This window comes from Nothobranchius furzeri, chromosome 4, assembly GCF_043380555.1.
Source record: "Nothobranchius furzeri strain GRZ-AD chromosome 4, NfurGRZ-RIMD1, whole genome shotgun sequence".
Classification (NCBI taxonomy): domain Eukaryota; kingdom Metazoa; phylum Chordata; class Actinopteri; order Cyprinodontiformes; family Nothobranchiidae; genus Nothobranchius; species Nothobranchius furzeri.
The window spans coordinates 76,112,594-76,137,814 of NC_091744.1; the positions used below are offsets into that span (position 1 = coordinate 76,112,594).

The 25,221-nt window shown below is 41.4% G+C and overlaps 1 protein-coding gene across 4 annotated transcripts in view; it reads right to left on the minus strand.

The window, feature by feature from the left end:
* Window positions 1-660: 660 nt before the first annotated feature.
* The window catches only part of rassf7a (Ras association domain family member 7a), a 37,540-nt gene continuing 12,979 nt past the window's right edge, over window positions 661-25,221 (minus strand). For 2 of the 4 annotated variants that reach the window (XM_054733224.2, XM_070550695.1), the window contains exons 2-5: window positions 9,535-9,699; window positions 4,628-5,541; window positions 2,746-3,079; window positions 661-960 (exon numbers count right to left, since the gene is read on the minus strand). In XM_054733224.2, coding sequence (XP_054589199.2) covers window positions 929-960; window positions 2,746-3,079; window positions 4,628-5,541; window positions 9,535-9,637 — 1,383 coding nt within the window. In that variant the 5' untranslated portion in view covers window positions 9,638-9,699 and the 3' untranslated portion in view covers window positions 661-928. Of the gene's footprint in view, window positions 961-2,745; window positions 3,080-4,627; window positions 5,542-9,534; window positions 9,700-10,120; window positions 10,244-25,221 lie in introns of those variants that run through there. The other 2 variants (XM_070550696.1, XM_054733225.2) reach the window with 2 other exon arrangements.

Sequence of the window (25,221 nt, forward strand, 5' to 3'; positions counted from 1 at the left end):
ACAGCAATACGACTATGCACTGATTTGCAACGTGGATGTTTTGCCTTCACAAAGAACACAAGCCTGGAGGACCTTCGGCCATGTGGTGTTGTTGCTAATGCTAATGCTAATGCTTAGTATCTACTAGCCAAGGCATTCTCTGCTGATTCCCAGACGTTAAAACAACAGCTTTCCCCATCATGCGTCAATATCGGTGAGTCTGTGAGCGCTAATTGACAGTGTGACGAGAAGAAGCTGATGCAGGAGAAAGGTGTAGGAGACTATTTTCACGTTCAGCCTGCATGAAAAACTCAGAGTGACCAATTATAAGTCAGCCACACCTTTAAAACACCTCATCAGGCCCATTTAGAGCAACGTAATCTGCTTTAGAAAATGCCTGCTTCTTTCTTTTTATATGTTAGCCTTTATCAGCACTTTATCTTACATCACCAACAGTAGTGCCACTTGTGTGAACTGTGAGCTGTCCACCTGTGAAAAGTACAGCTAAAATGCCTGGAAATCCTGGCACATCAGACCTCAGGCATCAAGAAAACACCCTGAATACCAATAACACGATTCAAACAGGAGCATTGGAGATTTTTAGTACGTGAATTCATAGTCTACTGCAAGATTTTATAGTATTTCATAAAAAAAAAGAAAAACACCCAACCAAAATTATCTAGAAGACAATGCACAATTTATTATATTTAAATACACAGTAATTGCAATAATCTCTATAGGTCAAAGATTCCTAAATTATTTTACATTTTCATACATAAACTTTGAAATGTTTACAGTAGCAAAACTGCAAATATATTTGTCTTTTTAATTTAACGTGTGTGAATGGTCAACAGAATAAAGACAGGAATGGTTAGATTGTAAAAGGTTAAATAGGAAGAGATGGTGACAGAACAGTGAACAACTTTCCCTTCGCCCTGCGGTCCATGTTCTATCTCCATGATGACTCTCGGGATGTCAGGACTGCAAGACACACAAAAATAAGTGGGGATGATGATCCCTTTGTTTATAATAAACAATTTTATGCTAAGAAACAACAAGATTAGCTGGATTATTCTGAATATTCACACACTCATGTATGAAACAGATCCACAGAGTTTGTACAAAACTCAAATAAAACACTGCAAGGTAAAGGAGTGCACACACACACACACACACACACACCACATTGACCTGTCAGCATCACGTAGACATTTACATTATAATTATGATTTAAGTGCTTTAAATACTGGTTAAAGTGGTTTAAATTAGGGGTAGACCGATATATCGGGCTGATATTTACCTTTTATTTTTAGATTGATATCGACCGATCTTTGTCCTTAGTAAAGCCGATTTAAAGTCGGGCACATTCTTGGGCAGCAGGGTGCTGTTGCAGAATTTCCATTGAATGTATTAAATAATAAATACTCTAAATTAACTATCTAGGTGTCTTATTTTAACACTGAGCAGCGCGCAAAGTTAAGATTTAATAGTTAGTTAATTCAGAGTTCAAAAACTGATTCTACTTCAGAAATTTTGGACATCAACTGATTATTAGTGACATTTTAGCATGAAAATGAGGTGGAAAACGCCTATAGGCCATGGAAATTGGTACATATCGGCCATCGGCTGACCATCTCTTCTACATATCGGCATCGGTATCAAATGGATAAACAATAGAAAATAGAAATAACAATAGAAAAAGCAATATCGGTCGACCTCTAGTTTGAATGGTCATTTATTGATATAATCTTTTTATTAATTATTATTTGTAATTGGGACTTAAGTCTAGAATAAAATGAGGCTCAGTTTAGTTCGTGACAGGTCAAATGGTCTGTATGATGACAGCAAAAGAACCAAGTGTATGCAAACCACAGGAGGAAATACAATCATAAAAAAATACCCATGTCCTTGTGACTCGAACTCTGAAATGTATCTCTCCTGCGAACAAAGATCTTGGCAAAAATAGACGTTCTCAAAAATAAATCTTAAATCGATTCTGGGTGGGGTGGAGTGATGCATTTCTCTAGGCACACAAGGACCAAGGCTTCACACGAGAGGAAAACAGGACAGTGCAAAACATTTTGTAGAGAAGGCGCTTGCTCTTTGGAGGTCAAGCATCACCAAAGTACAAGGCAAACACATCCCCACACATTTAAGTAATGTTCGTAAACAAAAACCAAACTCAAATGACATTGATCTTATGGATTTCCATGCCCCAGTATAAAAATAAACACATTCGAAATGTCCAAAGCAATCATTTGTAATAATACATTGTGATACAGTGAAGAGCAAGTACTGGTTGTCAATGTATTTATATATATTTTTTGGACTTGAGGGTGGGAAGGCCACTCTGAGTTACAAAGAATTAGCAGCAAATCCCAAGATGCATTAAAACACCACAAAAACAGCCGTGGTTAGTTCAGAAGCAAGTTGGACGGGGAGCAGAGGATGGGTAAATAAAGCCCAGAAGAGGAAAGGGTACAGAAGTGAGACAAGAAACAGGTTTGTGGAAGATTGCATTTACTGTTGGAAAATAAAATAGGGACAAGAGTTGTTAAGAGGACTGAGAGACAAAGGAGAGAAGTAGCCAAAACCACCATTGTTCAGATGTTTCCAAAACCACAAACGACAGCTTTTAGCCTTCAGCCCAATCAAGCCGGGCAAGACTGTACAAGTTAAGAGGAGAGGAGGGGGGGGACTCTGGGGCCAGGGGGATGGACAGAGCGGGGCAGGAACGCGAAGCAGCAGAGTCTCACACATACACACCCTCAGGGTTGAGACTGGACACTAGAGGGTTTTGTAGGTTTCGAGGATGTCCCAGGAACTGTTTTGCTGTAGGGCGAGACGGAAACTCCACGGGAGTCGCACTGCGGCCTGAAAGTGACACAGAAATGTCTTCAGGGAACAGAAAACAAGTCTCAGACGCATCACTGACTATGTAGTCTGCACTACCAGCTGCTAGTTCAAGCTGCTCCATTTGCTCCTGCAGCTCTGTGCGTGACGGGATGTGTGCTGGGAGGACACCTGTCTGCTGAATAAACTGCTGCAGGTTGCACTGCCTCAGCTCCTTGTTCAGCTCCTCTAGCTCTTCCTGTTTGGCCTGGGAAAGAAAAAAAATAGTATAAATGAGTAAAAGCAGATATAAATTCAAAATGAGATGCAATATATTAAGCACTAAATACACATCTATGTGATTAAAAAAACATTTACTATGGTTTTAAATTACCAGAACAACGTTTACTTGCTTTTGACACAAGGGGGCAGCAAACTCTTGTTTTAAATAATTAATGGGCATGATCACTTATCAGAAAATTGACCATTTGGGTTTGAGCATTTTAAGATTCCATCCAATCTGTGCTGCAAGAGGCACTTTGACAAAAAAAATGTTCAGAAATATCCCAGAAACACTCAACTTTATCCTGATGTGTACAGAGGAGCAAGTCAAGATCCATTTGTTCTTGATTAGTGTGTCTGCATACGGCACAAAAACACGCCAAAGCTCCCTTCCACTCCAGCGGCGTGAGTGTGTGTTTGGATAATTGATGCTGGACTGAGGACGCCTGCTGAGGTGGTTCACACCTGCAGGTCTGCCTCCATTAGCCTGATGACAGCAACGCTGTGCTCATCACCGGCATCATTTAAACGCCTGGCTGGCTGCCTCCATCCATTCCCAGACTGATGACTGACACAGACCCCTTTTCCCGTCACAACGGAATGAGCTTTGTTGTGCAATTTCATTTACAGGAAACGGGCGCTTCTTTTTTCTTCACATGTAATTATCGATGGGTGACCCACAAAAAGCCCCTCGGTGTTATTTTCTGCCTTAAAACACTTGCTGCTAGTTCCACGTTAGTCTGACCCCGATTCACAGTTCCTCTTTGTTCTATCAGCTGAGCATTCGATATGTCATATTGTCCCGCCTGGGTTTACAAAGATCCCGTACGCCTGACTGTTCAAGAAGGACATAAGTTTATCATAAAATATATTTAGTCCTGCAGCCCAATAAAGAGTAAACCTCCAACCTCAATTTTTTGCTATACAATCAAAAAACTAATCTTCTTTAGCCCGTCTTGCTAGAGCTCAATTAAAAGATCGAGCCGGGTTTGTCCTGGGTTTCACGTGGATTATGAAGAAGCTCAGGTTTCATTTTAAACTGGGTTAGGCTTTTATTGAAACTCCCACGTCTATGACAACCAGTAAAGTACACAAATAACCAGTTTATGAGCTACAAGATGTCCAGTGTGAGTAAAACCATTAAAAGAGGCTTTAGGTAGAATTATTTCTGTGTTTTTTTCATCCGGTTCGATCCAACTTTAGGCCAATGTATATAAATATAATACAAACACTATTAGTAACCATGAGGTAAAAAAAAGTGCAGCACATGCAAGATGCCAAACTGGTTTAACCAGACTATAAATAAAGCATTTCCATGCTTGGTTGGTATGAGTATACAGAATTCATCTCATTACGTCATAATAAATCAGTTCCATTTTATTTTGAAGGGTCTACGTTGTTGTGTGCCTGTGGTGTTCTGCAGGTAGGAGAGGGCTACAGTTAGCTGTGACGAAAACGAGGGTCTACCCTACATCGCTCAAACGCTGATGCAGATTTACAACATTTTCTCCAGAACTGTGACCTCTCTCCTTACCTGCAGCAGAGACTCTGCCTTCCCCAGAGCCTTGTCAGTCTCCCCCAGCTGCTCCTCCAGCTCAGCTCTATTTCTCTCCTGGCTCCTCAGCTTTTCCTTCACAGTATCAAGTGACTCCTCGGGCGCGTTGGCCTTCCTTGCCGCCTGGCTCTCCCGCTGGATCTCTTTCTCCAACTGAGTTGAACGAACCGAGAACTCGTGGAGACGCCGTCCACAGTCGTCCAGCTTGGCATGAAGGTCCGCCAGCTTCATCCTCATTCCTTGCTCCCTTTCCTCTTCTGCTTGAAGTTCCCCCTCCCAGTACTGCTCATGGGCAAGTTCGGCTTGGTTCCTACGCACTGCCTGCTCCAAAACATCCAATTCCTCTTGCAGGCGTGCGTCAGAGTTTGGTGAGGGACATGGAGATTGGTAGGAGCGCTCCCTGGAACGTGATTCCCTCTCTACGGTTTCTAGATGTCCATCGATGGCTCTCAGTCTCTCCTGTTGCTGGAGAACTTTTCTGAAGACCTCCTCTTTAGAGGGGCCAGCAGGTGGTGAGGGGGAAGGCGAGGGCATGTGAAGGGTGGGTGACAACGATGGTGATGTTCTTTGCTCTGAAGAGTCCCTGGGAGACTTTTTTAATTGTTTGGCCTTGGTTTTAGGAGAGCTTGATGGCCCCAAGTTAAAAGTCAGTGCTTTCTTAACTTGGTTTGGTTTCAGAGGATCTGGCTCAGGTTGCTTAGGAAGCGGAGATGGTCGTTCTTGTTTTGAACTGGGCCCATCACTGCTGCTCGGACCGGTCCGCCGCAGGAAGAACTGAACTTCATTTCCATGTTGGCCCAACTTTGCCAAAGACTCCAGAGGCCTCTCTGTGGCCAGAAGTTGCCTTTCTGTATCCCTCAGACGCTGAATTAGAACATATCTCCCTGTTTGACCTGTGAAGTGGACAAAATGACAGAAAGTGAGAACAAATTTGTCACTGTTTTAATTTGAAAAGGCTGCGCAGATTGGTTTCCGTGAACATTGGATTGCGCATCAGTGTTAGGTCTTTAGAGGTGTTGGAGAAAGGCTGTTGGAAGTAGACATACAGTACTGCATGTTCTTTATGTGAAAACATTATTCAGCTAATAAAGGTCAGAGCGTAGTCTGACTAATGAAACTCATCGATGTTACATCGCAATACCCAGAATTGTTGAGGGCATCCAAAGCCATGATTACTCCTCTTAAGACTGTACACATCACGGATGTAAGAAAATATTGATGTGACAATATATCGTGATATATCGTATCATCTCTCCTGTATCATGATACTTATCGTATCGCCAGAATTTCACCAACACACATCCCTAGTATATATAACAGGCGAACCCTCCGCGCCGTCACTTGTAGGCGGGGTTCTCACCACCGCCATCTTAACCACATCACACATCTTGTCACTCTTAAAAACTACAAAAATGGAACCTAGAGCGGAGCTATGAGGGTGGGGGAAGATGACGACACCCAATAAACTCTGAGCTAACCATAACCACCCTTTTAGAAGACACATCATGCCAGAAAATCAGCGTAATACTGCCGCCACGGCGTGTCTTATAAAAGCACTGTGGCAGGAATTTTGTGGCATTTGTGCTGCCACACTTGGTAGTGACATTACTGGAATGCCAAGCTTCAAATCACGTAAAGCTATATTGAAAATGAAAGTAAACACGGGCGTTAGTTTAGCTTTTTTAAACAGAATTAGCTGAGATGGCAAACTGGAGCAATGCAGAGCTCCAGGAGCTTCTCTATGTTAGAGCCGAAGCTCAGATCACCAGACAGTTCACGAGGGCTGTGAAGGACAGCCACCTCTAGGAGCAGTTTGGCAAAAAAAAAAACTTAAGAAACACAGCTTCAGTCGCAATTAAAAGGAAATTATGTTCAAGCTAAAGGGTTTGTGGCAGCTCAGAGACTGCCCCATAACCCCCTTTTTCCTTCCATTGCTTAATCTTTTCTAAAAGGACACGATTGTGCCACTTACCTCCACGGTCTGACCACCTGTAAGAAACCTAAGGCTCCCAGATGCCGGCTCAGCTTTGCGGCAAACTGGTGGCATTGTTTTATAAAAGTGGCTTAAAACTGATAGAGGTTGGCGAGAGCTTTAAGCCAGAAAACTGTAGTTGAGCGACTCTGCTCTCCTCTGATTTCCAGGCCATAACATTTTTAAAATGGAGCAAGCAAGGGTGCAAGCCACTAGCTCTAGTGGTGACCAGTGTTGCAAACTCAGCCACTTGGTCGCTGTTCCTAATAACTTTTTGACCCCCCTCAACGACTTTTTTTTTTCTCCAAAAAGCGCCTAGCGACAAACCTAGCGACATTTCTCAGGACCCGTTGCTACTTTCTGTAGAACTTTCTTTTAGATATTTCCTACAGATTAGCAACAAGAAACCATTTGCACTCTGAACCGTTCTTCCTGGAGTAAGGAAAGAGAACGGTAATCTGCACATGTGCACAAGGACTGACCAATCATAAACCATTTTCGGCCGGGCCGAAGACAAAGGCACAGTTGCAGAGCTGGAGACAGCCGATTTACGTCTGCTGCTACTGCAGGCTCACGCTTCTACTGGAGACGGCGCAGGCGTCAACCTGCGACCTCTGGTTCAGATACTTTGGATTTTCCTGCATTTGGCAAATAAAGTCAACGGGAGTTTCAATTACCGTCCCGTTTACACACACAGCTCTGTGGCTCATCTGAATTTCCTTCAGTGACTCAGGGATGGTTATACCATGAGACACCCGCTCCCTTCTGCTCGGTGCGCCGTTATTATCACGATGGAGAGAATACACAACAGAGAAGTTGAGAAACTATGAGGTATACAAAAACTGCTCTTTAGGAAAATGTCTGTGAGAATGAGGAGAGCAGGAGGTCTGAGTTATATCCTACAACAGAACTGTTTGGATCACCACACCATTTCTGTCTTAATGTAACTTTATTTATACTTTTGGAATTTATTTTACATATCAAAGCAATTTGGGCCATTTTAATCATACTAATTAATAACTTCAACACATAACATAGTTTTTATTTTCCTCCCTTTTAGTCCTAAAAAGACCAACATGTTTTAAAAATCTTCAGTATATATATATATATATATATATATATATATATATATATATATATATATATATATATATATATGTATATATTAGATGCTATGGGGAAAATGAACGCCAATGTGGCGTAATGATGTCATCTGGTGGCGACATCTAGTGACTTTGGGGGGAACTTCAGCTACTTTCAGTCAAAAACAGTTGGCAACACTGGCGGTGACAACTCACTTGCTACCTGTCAATCAAAAGGACAATACCTATAAACATGTTTATTTATGCTGTGGAGTTGTTATTTTTAACAAGGGAGTCAATGTTCACTTCCGGTATACTGGCACATACAAGAAGTTCCTCTACTGACTGAGCGCACCTTTTTAAAAGAGTTGTCCTGACACGAGTTTACATGACCTGATATTTGGGTTAGAAAACCGTTACCCCAGGGGTAATATCCCGGTTTTTAAAACCCGGTTATGAACATAATCAGTTTTTTGCCAGTGTTTACATGGCCTTGTGGAACCGGGTTATTGCAAATAACCGGGTTTTGAACAAGTTATTGGCTGCATGTAAACTCAGTCATTACACATAGAGTTCAACATAACGAGATGCAGCTCGCCTTATAAGCACAATAGCTACGTAACCAAGATCAGTTGTAATAATAAATACAGGTAGTAATGTGACTTATTAGTACCACAAATGCCACCTAGTATGCACTGTGCCTAATAAAAAAGTGTAATTAACATAAAAAAATGTCAATTCAAGTGTTATTTGCTAGTTTGCAGTCTCCTTATGATATGTAAAAGGCCGTCTCTTGTGGTTTGATTGAGCACATAATATTGTATATGCATATTGTGTCTTAGATTAGCCCGTACATCCTGATCCTGACGCTATGTAATCGAGATATTAGAAGTTCCATGTATACAGGGTAACTCTCTCTACTTGTACATGTATTACTGAAACCCAAATACTGACTGTAACCCTATCAGAACCCGAATACTGTCTACATGTACACATAGTCGATGAGAACTTGCTCCTTTTTGGGTCTAACCCCTGCTGGATGAGGGGAGAACTGCTATTTTTGTCATTTCCACGTTAGCTTCGCTTTTGGCAGGCGGAGTTTGCCTCTTGCTACTTCCACATCTCTCAAAAACAAAACACACTGCTCTGGCTAATTACTTGCCCTAAAACTGTCTATGTTTTTTAACCTGCAGTTATACTTTTTCCTAATTTACTCTGTCTGCTGAAGCTGGTGTTGCCAGATCTTGTCAAAGAAAAAAGCAACTCTCTCTTAGGCAAGTTCCCTGAAGTAGCAAATAACAAGACCTAGTAAATGTGCATGCAGATGTCATGAGGGCTTGTAACAGTGTGATTGAAGTGTATAAGTATCCATGTGATGTGAATAAGATCAGCACATAATTTATACTTTGCTGACTAATAGAAATCGTTGTTACTGGTAAACACATAAGACTTGCACAATAAGTGGAAATTGTTAAGATAAAGTGATTTTTCCTCAAAGACATCAAAATTAGGACAAGAACTCCCCAAAGACTTGGCAGCAAGCTCACTCGTGGAAGGAGGCAAGTCTAAATCTGGAGTTATATTATTTAACACAGAGCGAAGATCCTGCTGACCCTCCAACAGTCCAGCTGAGCAGAGGACTTGATTCAGGTCAGTGGAGAACGAAAAGGTAGAAAAACAGGGTCTTTGTGATCTCACCTTGGCGTGTTTCAAAAACCCACTGCAGAGGGAGGTTATCGATAAAGATTTTTACTTAAACACTCATACATAAGAAAAGAAGTGCAAAAACACCATAGCAAAACCAAGAAGCATTTAAAGAACGGGGTACTCACCAATGGCTTGTGCCAGAGCTATGACGACGTCCTGGCATGACGTTTCCTCAGACAGGCCACATACAACCCGCACTACTCCATCAACCCAAACTTTGAGCTCCATTTTGGACCAAACAGGACACAACGGAGATATTTATCTGGCACACTTTACCGCTGCATGACCCTCTGTAAAAAAAAATACAAGAAGAAAACCCATAAAAGTCTCATTTTGACTTTTACATCCCATCTGTTTAAGTTTTCACAGAGATAAAAATGTAAATCTTATTCCAAAAGTTACAGGTGCTGTTGATAGCCTAAATAAGAAAGTCTGTAAAGCTCTCATGCACCGAGCAACTCCTCATCCAGGTCACTTTATTATACAATCAGGTTAAACATCAAACGGTGCTTAGGTCAGAAACACAGCAGCCAAAAAATAAAGTAATGTTGCATTTTCTGGTGGACCTGTGAGCACAAACGCCAACCTGTAACCCAATTAAATGCTTGGCTGCCCTCCTTCAAAGCTGTTATGATAGCTTATTGCCAAGGAGAACTGACAGGGAAAGCAGAGCAAGTCAAGAGTGCAAAGAAACAGGCCAGGCTTGAGTACCTTTTTGTTCAGTTTGACCGATCTCAACAGGACTTGAACTGGATCCCAAACAAACCTGACAGATCTGAGCGGCGGGTTTAACCTGCGGAAATATCATTAAGCCTGGTCGTCCCCCTTTCTGTCTGTACTTTTAAGAGCTAAACTTCAAAACAAGGCAATAAATCACTGTGGCGCTTATAAAAAGAAAAATGCTCCAGGCACTTGTCTCTTAGGTTTGGCACCGTGAAGGAAATTTTGCAGCTAAGTAGAAAAGTCATCACCCAAGACAAGCAGATGGTGTTCTCTTCTGACTCTCTGGTCCTCGATGGGAGGTGTTTCACTTTGAACACCACTTTTATCTTCTCCGTCACTCAAAGCGCGGCTTTGCTCCGCCATGCTGCCTACTGGCAGGAATGCACTGACTTCATCTTCCAGCCGGAAGAATTCTTGCTCTTCCCTAACAAAGCTCTCACCCTGCCCCTCCTCCACCGCTGACCTGTTTGACCCGCGCCACCATTGCTCTTTGCTGTTTAGATGCCAAACACAAAGTCTCCCGGGGAGCAAAAGCCTATCTGATGTGGCAACATCCTACGGTGCAGCCCAACACGACACCAAATACAGAGCAAATGACAGCGTGAGTCAAAAATCAAACCCGTGGAACGGGATCACCATAAACAAGGAGCAGATTGTAAAGGATGATCACATGTAAAAGGAATTCTTTCTGAGACATCCAGGAGGTAATTTTATTTAAGGAATCTGACATAAGAAAGGAGTGATTGTCAGTATAAAAAAAGGATGGAATTTCAACACTGCAAAGAGGTCTTCTCTTTCAGATAAGCCAGATTGAGCAATGTAGCAATAAATAAGTAAGGTTTGAAGGCTGAGTTTCAAAATGAGGGTAGATAATTATTAACCTTGCCTGTGCGGTTTCAAAAAGGTAAACATAAAGAAACGTTTGAAAATGTTAACCCTTCAGTATAGCAGAATGCCACAAGCTCGGCAAAAAGAAAGAAGACAAACTAACAAAAACACACTGAAGTAATTTTTATTTGGATGCCACATGCATGGAGGAGAGAAAAGAGATGATCTGTGATAATAAGCTCTGCCAAACAAAACTTCACATTAAAGCCGCTACAGCAAATCTGCAGTCAAGCTAGGTTTTGAATGCAAACACTGTCACGGAACACTAACCCCCTCCCCTCGGGTGTCTTCACTGCTTCTGCATGCCCCGGAACCAGAAACCCGCTATGCCAGAGGAAACAAGAGAGCGCTAAACACCAATCGCCGTTTTCTAGGTCCAAACATATTTTGTTGTCTGTGACTTCAAATGGTGCTTTGCTTTTTGGGACTCTGGAAGTTTGTCCTAAAGTTGAAATGGTAGCAGCCGGCTGTTTCTCCTTCTCTGATATTACTGAGCGCAAAACCTCTCACACCAGTGGTGTTCTGTTGATAAATATGGGAGTGTGTAATGAATGGACCCATGGAAGCACGGAAGTCCGGCGAGACCGACAATCGGATAGTCCAGTAGTTGCTTTCAATCCAAATCGTGTTATTGGCAGAAGTTTTTAGACAAATGTGAGACAACAACTTTATAACCTTTTTATTTCTACAATATCTGCATAGCTGTACTATGTTAAAACTTTTTTAAGAGGCATCGAAAAGCATTTTTAAGCCAATTTGTTTTCCAAACTTGCTATTGCGGCTTGCTATAAATGAGAAACCAGACATTAAACACGTCCCAGCTTGGAATGGCTCACTCCCATGATGCTTAGTTCTTGTAACTCTGGCTAATGAAATGTGATAATCTCCACTAACAGGAAACAAACAGGCCTGTGAGTCTCGGGTTGCTGCCTTGTTCTTTTGTCACGGCAGAGCCGCACTGAAGACCAGACATCCGCCTGCCTAACACAGCCCCAGAGTCACACGTCAGTTTTCAAGGAGATACAGGTGGAAGAAGAGGTATCTATACCCAGCTCGAGTGAATAGCTCTCATTGATGATGATATTGGCAAAAATGGTATTTGGGATGCAGACAATGTCAAAGATTTGTTTTGCATAAAATTTAGCTACCGAGATAAAAACAAACAAAAACAGGCTGCACATGTTTTTTAAATTGCTCTAATTACACACACACACACACACACACACACACACACACACACACACACACACACACACACACACACACACACACACACACACACACACACACACACACACACACACACACACGCTCCACTCTAATCCAAGTCATACAAGTTACTCAAAACTCCGTCATGGCAACAGCTCCTCAAACTATTCCTTAACCACAGGTTGCCGTGACCCTACAATCTCCAAAGGGCAAAAAACACATTTAAAATCCACCCCTGCTTTCATCCGAGCCCCACCCATCTAAATCTGGACTGGACGCAGTTTCAGCTGAAAGTCTTTGTAATCTTTCACACATTCCACTGAGTTTTACATTTACTTGACCTGAAACTATCAGAAAGTCTTCTTCTCTAATCTTTGACTAAAACAAAAAAACAAAAAAGCGCGAGAAACCCGTCTGCTAAGTTTACAAAAGCTGACATGTCCTGCTGTTGATGGAAAAGAGAAAAAAAAAAACAAGATGACAAACATGTGCCGGTCTCTTTCTCATGTCGCCATCACTCATGCATCCAGCTAACAAACATTTTTCTGCTTTCAAGAACAGAACCCAGATTTTTTTGAGTGATTTCAACTGAAAGAGGCGGTGACCCTGGCAGCTCCATGGAGTGTAACAACATATTGATCTACATTGATACATCGATTATAAGGTTCAAAATACAAATAATAATAATAATAATAATATTAATACAATAAAAATTAATCAAACACACTTTTATTTTGAAAACTGCTTTATTTTGAAGTTCTGCTTACATGTCGTTTTTTTTACCTGTTCCTGCACTAAACATGTCAAATGAAGGTAGCGAGCAGTGAGAAAACAGCCAGCGAAGAAATCGTCTCTCCCCTGGGAGACGATTGTGATCATTTACTCGTAAAACCGTTAAAACCGGTTCAGTGGATTCTAAATCAAATCAAATGGAAATGGTATTGTGACTGAATTTGAGATATCAGGAAGCATCAAATTGCAATCCACTGTATTGATATAACAATGTCTTGTGATCAAACTAGTGATTTACACCCTTACCCTGAACACACACACACACACTAGGCATGATTCGGCTAGCGAATGAGCAGCAAATCCATTAGCTTTCCCGGGCAAGCTAATAATCAAACCAATAGGCCCGGACCGTCAGGGTAATTGGAACTTTGGGGCATGCACGTGTCTCTGTTTCACTGTCAGCTGGAAGGACCATTTTCTGGGCCATTTTCAGGAACCACCGGAGTATCTGAGCTGCGGGGTAGTTACTCGGAATGGCCCAGTAGAGTCGCTGAGTAAAACTTTTGGTTACCTCATGCTGATTGGTTGTAGCTCAGTAGGGAATGACATGGGCAGACGTCACCCAAATCAAACAACAGGCATTTGTACAATTGGAAGAGTTGCTTGTGAAGCAAAATGAAAGGAAAGTAAAAGAAAATAAACGCGGTTCACCCAGCTTTGAAACCATCACTGCTGAACGCCAAAAGAAAGGCCGCTTTGTGGACTACATAGTTTCTTCTGGTCATTGAACGCCACATTTTATGTCGCACAGCCACTATACTCTGACTCGGTTAAGCTACACCATACTGTGAAAAAATAAAACTTTTAATGTTATTGTTGTCTGGAGATGCCTGTTGGCGCTGATCAGTGACATCATGCACTGCAGAAGCAGTCGTGATAAGCTGACGTCTTAGCAGAGTCGTAAAAAGGCTGAATTTGTGTGGAGACACAGCAGCTGAGAGGATCTAGCCATCATTTCTCATGGTTGTTTTCCCCCTCCCAGAAATTTCCCGGAACTCCTATACTGGAAACACGACTTATTCCATTCAATTTGCAGCCATTTCCTAGACACATCTGCCACGATAAATATAATATAATTCAAACATCTAGTGCAATAAAAGGGAGCTTTTGAATTTTCTGATCAAGAGCCCTATGTTAATCATAGAACGTGTGTCTTCATGCATCTGGACAAACACACCCTTAAGTTCCTTTTCCAAATTTTATCTCTATTAGTCAGAAAATACTAAGGAACACTTGGGATATTAATATGCTGTAGCTACTCGCTGCCTGAGGCTACAATGAGAGCATTTATGTGGGGTGTGTTTGTGTGTGTGGGTGCATAAGAAGAATCAAGCACTCTGTTGTACTAGTACTAGTGAAATGGTCAAAGGTTGTCTCATTTGTTCATTTAGGTGTGTGTGTTTGCGCAGAGATGTCATTTAAAACCTATCTTTATGAGAGGCTGTTTCAGCTTAGGACAATTACCGTGCTTTCTCCGCAGCAATGCAAGCACGACGAACCATTGTTGGGGGTAAAGGGCCAAGTGTGTAGTGCATATTGCAACAGATGGATCCAAAACACAATAAGTGCAGATAAATACCCATCCATACCAGCCAACTTGACTAAAGTGTAAATAATAGGATTGATATTTATGTTGAAAGACATTGAACAGCACTTGGGGAAGCAGAGGCCTCTGTGCCACTCCGTTCCAGGTTGGGTTGGTTAGAACAAGCACTCAATGAGCCAGTAACGCACTGGCACCAGCAGCCTGCTCTCATCAGTGTTGCACGGACATTGTTGCTTTGGGTTGCGTCTGTCTGAGTTGTTCTCCCTGTCTACAGCCATTTACAGCCATGCCAGAGTGCTGACATATTATTACTGATAAAACTAAAAGGGATAACAGATACTTTTGTCTTGCCTTGCAGCCTATTTTGCATTCTTTTATCCACCACTTCCTTTGGTACACTCCATTCTTTTTACACCACAAGTGAGAACATTTCTGCTTGTACAAGGACGCACATGTTTGGGATTGAGCAACAACATTTTCGTAGAAATTGAATTTTAAAGGTGTGGTTGACTGAAAACACATTTTTAAATTATTATTTCTGATTATAATCGGTCACTCTGAGTGTTTCATGCAAGCTGAACATGAAAACAGTCTCCTACATCTATCTCCTATATTAGCTTCTGATATTAGATGGTGAAACGATAGGATTTGAAAATCATCACATATCTATGTCACAATGTTAAAATGCATTCAGGGTCCCACCCATCTTGGCTTGTGCCCATCCACAGGAAGGCTTTTTAAAATGTTTTTGAAGCGAGGAGAGCGATCAGAGATTGTCTTTGTGATAGTGGCTTTGCAACATGAATGGACGTGTTCTGTTAGCCAATCATAAGCGCGGTGTGTGCATATCATTAATAATAATGAACAGTCCTGCTGTTTCTAGCCCATCTGCCAGATAAATTCTGCATCTCACAACAGGAGCATCAAAGCTTTTCTATTTTTCAACCCTCCCACTGTCTTTATGGGTGACACCATGAGGAAAGTTGACCATAAAGCAGGATTGATGGTTTATCCCTTGAGGTCCACGTGGCAGGGGTGAAGTGGTGCTCACTCCTCACCCCTGCCACATGGTCCCAAGGGATAAACCATCAACCCTGCTCAATAGTCAACTTTCCTTGCGGGGTCACACCCATTAGGACAGTGGGAGGGTTAATGATTCACCAGGCATTGATGTACACTAGAGAGCACTACAAATGCATTGACTACATTAGTAAACCACACCTTCAATTAACTCTCCGGTGTATCTGGAACGCCTCTTCTCAAACCACCTGGCTCTTTTCAATTGCAGGTGCAATTTTTTTATAGCCTTTATTTCATTTTCACACAGACACATTTTCCATGTGCAATATCATTAATTTCAAACATATTTCTCTGTTCAAAAATTAATATTTTCCCAAGCATTAAGAAAAGTTGCATCAAGGCTCTGAGATGTACTAGTTCTGCACAAAACATCAATGCAGTGCAATTTCTTGACAATCATAAGACATTTGAGAACTGAATATAAATTACGTAGCACATGTCAAGCCTCAAATATCCTTGTGCTGTCATCTATAATGATTTTTTTTCCCATGTTCCACGTTTGTCAAAATCTCTGTCTCTTGACTTCACAACAACATAAATGCCAGTCTCAAGTCATCATCAGCAAAATTATTGCCCCTACAGGCAGAGGACAAGCGAGTGGTCCACTGGGCTTGTAGGCAAAGTAGATATTAGATAGAGTTTCCAACAAGTGGGATTAAAGCTTAATAGCTTTCTGGTAGGACCAGGCTGCAGCGTGCTCTCAAAATATGCTTCATGTTAAATAGATAATATGTTTGAATGGTTATCTGTTAGCAAACTTTCAATGAGGTATCAACACACCAGACGCAAAGTATTTTTTTCTTACATTTATTTCAAAAGCATTTTTTTATTCATAAATGTGCTACCAATTAGCCCTTCTTAAATGTTCTCTATTTGTTAGCATTGACATGCTAAAAGCTCAGTCTAAACTATGTAAAAAGCTACAGTTAGACTTGCATCCAAATGTTTGTTTGCACAGGAATCACATGTTTAAATTACCTAATCAAGTTATGTTAACTAGTTCCACTAAGGTAGTTTCTCAAATGTTATTAGTAATATTCATAGTTATATGTTATGTTCAAAGGAAATGTGTATTATTCATTGTATTTAAAGACCAACTTCACTCTCTTTCTTCCAAAACATTTGCAGTGGTCTCTAGTATAAATTTATTCATTGTCAGTCAAACTCTGGGGGGGGACTCTTTCACTCCTGTTTCAGGAAGTAGAAGTTAGTGGAGGAGGGGAGCACAACATAACCTGGTTTGGATTTCTTTCCCCCTGACATTCAGAAATCTCACTTCTGATTGGATAACAGCAGTGCAACCCTACTGACTCCATTCACTTTGCAACACTGATGATCTATGTCCACAAACAACACAAATCTGAAAGAGTTCAGCTGAATTGTGGAGTTGCTAATGCTAACAGTTAGCTTCAGCCAGCCGAGATGCGCTCTGCTATTTCCTGGAAGCTGAATCAGCCGCCCCATCGTGAGCCAGTTATGGGTGAGTCCGTAAATGCTACTTTGACATAATCACGTACAGATCTTAAAGATTTTTTCTAATCCGAGCATTTTCCCATCTATTTTTTATAATGTTAAAATGCAAGTTACTTACTTTCAAACTCTCAGATCTACATTTTGACCTAAAGTAAACCATCATACAATTGTTATGCATGTGACTGAAAATAAATGGTGAGATAGAAGGCAGAATTCTCTGTCCAGAGCCGGGATCGAACCTGCAACCTTCTGATTACTGGACAACCCAGTAAATAATTACTAAAACCACTGACCAGGTTTTAATTGCAAAACAAAACACAGCCCTACAAGCTAATTGAAGGCCAACATGAATGTTCATCCACAGAGGTTTACATAGCTGTGGCCACAATAACACTACAGCATTATTCGTCCAAAAGCAGCAAGTCTCACCTAGTTTGGCAGTCATCGTTTATTCCAATGCCGGAAACTAGGAGGAGGTGAATACATTAGAGTCAAGGAATATGTTTGCGCTGACTCATGGATCCACCCAAAGAGCCAGGAGCTAATGATGAGAATGATAATAAAGGACGGCACATCGCCTGAGTGCCCAGCTCAGGCAGAACGGGTGGTTTTGCTGGCTACAAGCTGAACTGTAGAGAAGTTTGGTGGCTGAAACAGGAAAAGAGGCTGTTAGACTGCTGATGGGCACCCATGTGTAATCGCATATGCCTGATCTGACTCAGCACTGCCTACAAGGGAAGTAGGACATCAACTCTGAACTCCCTTTCTAAATAATACACACACTTACTCATGCAATGAGTAATGTATTTTTAGTTAGTCATTGCCAAAATAATATGTTACAGCGGTGTAAGTATAGATAGCCAGGAGTCAGACTGAAACTAAATGATGAAGCATAATTTTGGACTAAACCAATATCTAATTGTCCAAGTAATCCCCCGTATTTAAAGGGTACAATTTACTCAGCACATAAAGTGAAAATGTGTAGTCCTAAATATATCTGGGTCCATTATTCATGGCTACTTATTTTTACAAGAGTAAGGTATGGGGTTTACTTTTACTTCCTGTATGAGTCATTGAGCAGTCAGGAATCCCACAGCCTCCAGTGTCGCATGTTTGAAATTGAACTCATTAGCAATTTAAAAGTTGCTTCCGTGTCAGCTTGCTTCAATAATTTACTCCTGGTTTTTGTTTGCTTTTTCTTTTCTTTTTCCCCCTTTTTGAAAACCTTGAATAAAACACAAGAAAAAGCCAGACTCATCTCCAAATACAAGGCTGACTTGCTAATAGGGAATTAAAATTTTACAACCAGATGGTTCTCTCCTTGGTGAACTGCTTAGACATGTTCGAGTGTGTTTCAGTTACTCACTGTAACAACATGACTTTCATTTTACTATTTTATTAATTGTCCTACACGAAGCACAAAGATCGCACGTATATAAATGTGGAAACTGGGAGCTTCATCTTTTATTTCTTAACACGTGTTGGCATGGTAACCACACGAAATCAGAACGATAATAAATAAATCGGATCCCAACGGAAAGCAAACAAATCATTTTCAAGGTTTTGCTAGTTTAAATAAATTAAGTTTAAACAAATCCTTCATCTTTTTTGTGTTTTACACATGTTTAAAAGGTGTGGTTCACTTGTTTAATCAATACATTTGCAGAACTCTCTAGTACAGGGGTGTCAAAATATGCGGCCCGCGGGCCGGATCAGGCCCGCACACAGTTTAAATCTGGCCCGCGAGATGATTGTGTAAACCTTATTTTCAGACTTTTCAATGTAAAGTCTGAAAAAAAGCTTTCATTTTTCAATTAAACTGCTGGTGAAAGCTAAAAGATATCAGGTGTCAGGAGTCAAAGACATGCATGAAACTGATGTAGTCATGTGATCCGTGAATCAATTATTTGAATTGCTGAGGAATTGTTTGGGTTTTTTGTTTTGTATTTCACATTTTCAAATACACTTCAGGTGTTTTATTATTAATAGTGATGTTGTGCTTTAACTATTTTGGATACACCGTCCTCAGGCTCCAGCCTTGTTTTATGTTGATCGTATTAAAACAAAGAAAACAATCTGAAGCAGTTTTTAATTTATACATACCGGGTACTTTAATTTTACTGGTCTGGCCCACTTGGGACTAGATTTTCCTCAATGTGGCCCTTGAGCAAAACTGAGTTTGACACCCCTGCTCTAGTAGGAATAAATGCCTTGTAAGTTGTACTGGGGGAGATTAGATGTGCTTGTTTCAGGAACTAGAAGAATGCAGCAGAGCGGAGCTTCAGACGGCAGGATTTGGAGTCTTATTTTCTGATATTTGGACATCTCTCCTCTGATTGGCTAACATCAACCTGACTCTGGTGACACTGATGTTTCGTCAAATAAGTCAAGCCTGAAGGAGCTTCTGCCGTGTGGTGAAGTGGCTAATGGTTAGCATCTCCTAGCTGAGAGGTGCTGTGCTGTTTCCTGGACGCTAAACCAAAAACAGCTCTCCATGTCGCGAGTCAAGATGGATGAGTCCATGAATGTGACAGTGTGATGTAGATCTGTCAGGATTTTCCAATCCTAGAGTTTCACCGTCTTTTTTCTACCAGAAGCTAATGCAGGAGAAAGGGTTAGGAGACTGTTTACATGTTCAGCCTGCGTGTGAAACTCAGAGCGACCGATTATAATCAGAAATAATCATTAAAAAATACTTTTTGGTGTTTCACACCTTTCAAAAATGATTAATTAGATTAATTGCAGAAAAACAATGCATATTGTGACTTAAACGGCACTTATTCCCGTAATGTTGTACAATTTTTAACAAACACAGAAGCTCAAAGTGATTAGATGGTGATTTTATTTAAATTACTAAAGTGATTTTTGACCATAAAAACACTGAAAGAAGGCCGTTTAAGTGGTGAATAGGTTCATTTTTCATCAGACTTTAATTCCATGCAGTCTGTGATATAAAATGCACTTGCAAGTCCCTTTCTGAGCCCAGGGATTTTTGCTATTTGCATTTTCATGAAAAATAAATATATATCAACCTAAAAATCTCAGTGCCTCTCAGCCACATCATCTAATCGCAGCACTAGCCTGTCATATGCCACAGTGATGGAAGAGAATTTCATTTTGAGGTATAAATCTGCAAAAAAGCAGGTGCACATACTTGTGTGGGGCTCTAGTGATAACGTTACAAGAAAAACTCTGAAAAAAAAAACCAACCCCTTCAACTGAATTTATGTTTTCACGGCTAAAATTAGGAATTTTGTTCAGTTTCCTCCCAAGGCATCAATCTGCCATCAAAACATTTCATGGGCACTTCGCTAACCACCACTATGACTAATGTAGCCCATGCACTGCTGGTTTTGATCAAACAGGACTTTAAAACAGAACACTAAGAATTTCTGTACATGATGAACTTTGGACAACTGCCAGAAAGTTTCAGAGATCAGCTGCTCAGATCAGTGCGTCTGGTATGCAAAGCATCTGTCCTCACACCTTCCCATTATTTACGTAGGGAGTTCCAACACACCTGGCCCTTTTAGAAACAGGGATGCAGGAAAACACCGCCTTCGAGTGAGAGTCGGCATTTAGATCTTCAAACGTTACAGCCTGACCAGACCTATACTGATAAGATCTGACATTTTGTTACCATAAAGGTGCTTCATCCCACAAAAACGAAATAAAGATAAGAGCTAAAACAGGTTTGAACAGGCACGCTCTCTGGTAGCGCCAACACATCACTAGATTAACTAGAATAGAGACTGATTCAGACCTAACAGACAGGTTTGTGGAAAAAGTAATCTGAAATAGCATAATCCACTGACATCATGGAGATGTTTATTTATTTTTAAATACAGAAGGAATGGAAGGAGCAACACAAATAAAACAAGATGTCAGGCAACGGGGAGTTCAGATGTTTTGGTGTGGGCCGTTAAGTTTTGGAAGAATGGAATGGTGGGTGTACGTCATGAGTGTTATGATAACCGTAGCTAGGGCTTGAACATTTTCCATGACTTATTTGTAATATAAACTGTATCCAAGGCGAAATAAGTAAAAAAATAAGTTGTTTATTCAGTTTAAACAGAATTACAAACAGATCTGAGGAAACTGCTCGAGCAACAACGAATTCTGAAAACTGAAATTTTATGAAAATGTGAAGATGAGATCATGTAAACTTAAAAATTAAAGCAATGAAGAACAATTTCAACATTTGTTAGCCACGTTTCAGATATGCAGCTGTGTTGTTGTAGTTTAAATACCCAGTCTTAACTGTACCAGATAGAGTACACAAAGTAATGGGTGGGATGTTTGTATTGCATGTGGTTTGAGAGGCTTGGGTGGGCCTCCCAAATATTCCTGATTTACAGTTTGATGAGTGGATGTCATGGATTTCTCTGTCCTCCTGTCATTACTCAGAGGAACAACAACTATCAGAGCCATCGGGGATGTTTGGACAGTCGGGATGAGTACGAAGAAGGTTGTAGGTACAACCACCCTTCATCTGAGGTTGTTTCCAATCATTCCTATATGATCACCAGAGCAACGTTGGCATGGATACCGAGTGTGTACATGCCAACAAGGAAGCTGCCGAGTTTACATAAGAGAGCTACGCTGTCTGCCCTCTGGGATTGGCAAGAGGTGGGAGGGGGAGGCTGGACACGCTGGCACAAAGACAAGTGTTTGTTGAAGAGGTTTGAATCAAAAGCAGCATACAGGGATCTTCAAATATATTCCAGGTTTGTCCCCAAGAGAACTCGGAGAATCTGTGTTTTGGAACAGGGCCCAGGTCTGAGTTACACTTCATTAAAAACCGCAGAGAAGAGGGTAATCTGACACTGAGAATATGGCTTATCTGTTGATCTCTAAGGATGACAAGCAGTGTCTGCTTTGGTCCCATTATGTCTGTGGGAGCACGATGGTCTGAACTGCACACATGAGAGATTCATAGGTAAACGTGTGTGTGCGCATGTGCGTGTGTGTGCGCGCGCGCGTGCGTGTGCACGTGATAAATGTGTGGAAAGTTCCCAGACCTTTACATTTGATGCTGCCTATCCTTTCAAATGTAATAAAATGAGTTCATTTTGCATTATTAGAAATTGATAAGAATAACTCCTGAAATGTGTTTTAGAACATTTGTTATTCAGTATATTTTGTCAAATAAACAACATTTATTTGAAGAGGGCCTACACTCATTATTTCAATAAATCTGCTATAGTCCCTAGTATGAATTAATGCCTTGTGAGTCAGTTCCTGTGGAGCAAAGCTCTCGCGCTCCTGTTTCAGGAAAAAGAAGTTAGGCAGGATTTATGTACTCATTACATTACTCATTAATATTCACACTAATCTGAGATCTCTCCTCCGATTGGCAAACAGAATTGCAACGCTTTCACTGACTATCTGTTTGCTGTTGACATTTTATATATTATAAGTAGCACAAGCCTGAAGGAGTTCTGTCATGTTGTGGAGTTGCTAATGCTAAAAGTTAGCTTCTACTAGCCTTGGACACGCTCTGCTCTCTCCTGGCTGCAAAAATCTACAAGGCCTTCTCAGGTTATGATATGAGGATGAGTCCTTTATTGCTAATTTGCTAATTTACAGTGGGACGTAGATCTGTGTCGCTTTGTCTGCCCCGAGTTTCCTCATCTACGGGTAGAAGACTATTTTCAACCCTAACCCAGAAACTCTGAGTGACTGACCGCATTACAAATAGAACAAGTATCATGTGTCCACTTGTGCTTCCGCTCATCAATGCGGAGAATTTATGCACCAGTTATCAACATGTGCTTGTTTGGCTTGTAATCCACTTGATCAAAAGCATCTACTTTCAGTGACAGGCCCGCCATCAGGCCTTTCAGCTTGAGGGATGGGTCTGTCAGTACCACCTGCCTGTCTGCGCTCCAACCAGCTGACCGAGTGTCCGTGCACCCTGACTCTGACATTGTCTCTGTCTCTCTAGCATCTTGACTCTTACCGCATCCCTTTTTGCTCCAGTCCATGTCCTTTGGCTGACACGCCATGTTATTTACTGCCCATAGAGTTCTGTGTGCTGAGAGTCAACACAGCATGGTTAAGCAGGGAAGCAACATGTTCTTCCCTAACACACACACGCACATCCATGGATACCTATTCACAGTCACATGAGCATCCCTTGGGGCAGAGATGTTTACCTTCGCTGCAGTCACTATACGTGGTAAAACAAGGAGCTATGGAGAAAAGGGAAGAACAGACAACGGCGTTCAGAACTCCCAGCAACAGGAGTCGGACACGTCACGAAGAGCGGCGACGCAACAGCAAATGTGAGGAGATGGGCTTCAGTAACGTCACAGTGAACACAGTTGAAGGCCAAGAGAAGTTCAACCTGACGAAACATGGCAGCACTCGCTCAGGTGAACTTTACGGTTATCTGGGTGCAGCTGGGAACATTTCCTCGGGTGGACTTCACTCTGCATGACAATTCCGAGAGTGATGTAGCCTCTGACCTGCACATGTTAAATGAATGAGGAGAAATTCGGGCTATGTGCCACTCGGTGACCTTCAATTATTTCAACATCATTTCTCTAAAAGAATGATTGAAGATAAGAAGCCAGAACAAGGCTGAGCAACAGAACAAAAAATTCCCCCGGGAGAAAAACTTCCAACTGGGATCAAAGGATGCATGCACTTATTTTTAGTTCTCTACGCATTTCTGACCAATCTAACAACACACACACACACACACACACACACACACACACACACACACACACACACACACACACACACACACACACACACACACACACACACACTGAAGACGTGTTTAAGTGTCTAAAGGGTTGAAACTGCAGCACAGAAAAATTCCTTTTCCAAATCCCCTTCTTCCTCTCAGTAATTATAGACTCCAAAGTGACAAACTACAGGTCTGTTGTGTTTGTCTTTACCTTCTCAGATAAAGCAGGTGAAGAAAGGTCTGTGTGCTGGGCTGATTGCCAATCCGTTTCTGGTTCTGCTACCTCGGCTCACAACGCTACTCCTATACAAGAACACTAAAGGAAGTATTGCATTAAAGAACGACCATATTTTTAACGAAGCCTAATATCGAGAAGGAAAATAATGTTTGTCTGTATTCCCGAGAGTCCTTTCACAAGAACAACAGAACGTTCTTATTTCTGACATCTTGTGGGACGAAGTTTGCTTTGGTGAACTTGGTCGGGATGATTTATTTACAGAGCGCTGATGATTTGATGTATCGAAAACGGGGTTGACTTTGGATTGAAAACAGGGGCGTGAGGGAGGGAGGGAGGGAGGGAAGAAGGAAGGGTGTGAGGGATGAGAATGTGATGCAAGGAGGACTGGATCAATCTTTTATCACTGCAGTCAGCTTTCATCCCTAATGGATCCGGCATGAGCAAAGCACAGCGCTGCCTTCCATCACATTGAGCAGGCAAAGCAAGGACGCAACAGAACGTATGAGAGCGGAGGAGGTAAAGACACATGCGGGAGAAAAGTGGATCAAACCAACTTCCAAGAAATAAATGATCGCAACCTTCAGTCTGTCACATCACATGATTTTACCCCTGGTCCTCAAAGCATCTGCAGGAGTGGAGAAAAGTGATGAGTAAAGAAGAGAAAAGAGAGAGAGAGAAAGAATTAAGTCACTTCACCGCAGAGTTATTTAAAAGTTCATTTCTAGAATCCCAAGATGCACCTTTGCTAAAGCTGAGTGGCTTTCTTTACCACGAGTGACACCCTGGCAGAAATACAGACACGTTTAAACGAGGAGAAAAGTCAGTTTGCGTATTCAAGCGTCGAAGGAGCTGTGAAAATAACATAGCAGGGAAGGAGGTACAAGCGCCCTCTGAGGACGCGCTGCTGTCTTCATGCTAAACAGCCTTGTTCGTGTAAAATAACACGTTTCGAAGAGAGGAAGGGGACATGAAGGGAAAAAACAGAAGGAAAGTGACTGAACAAGCCAAGCAAGAAAAGTTCAAGTTTCTAAACGTATTCAAGCCGTTATTTGTTGTTTTTATCACTCTGCTTTAGGTGTCATTTGACAAGTATCCTTTCTATGCTCTGTCTATTAAAATGAGATCCAAATGTACCATATCTGAAAAATCTTATTTCTCGTTGG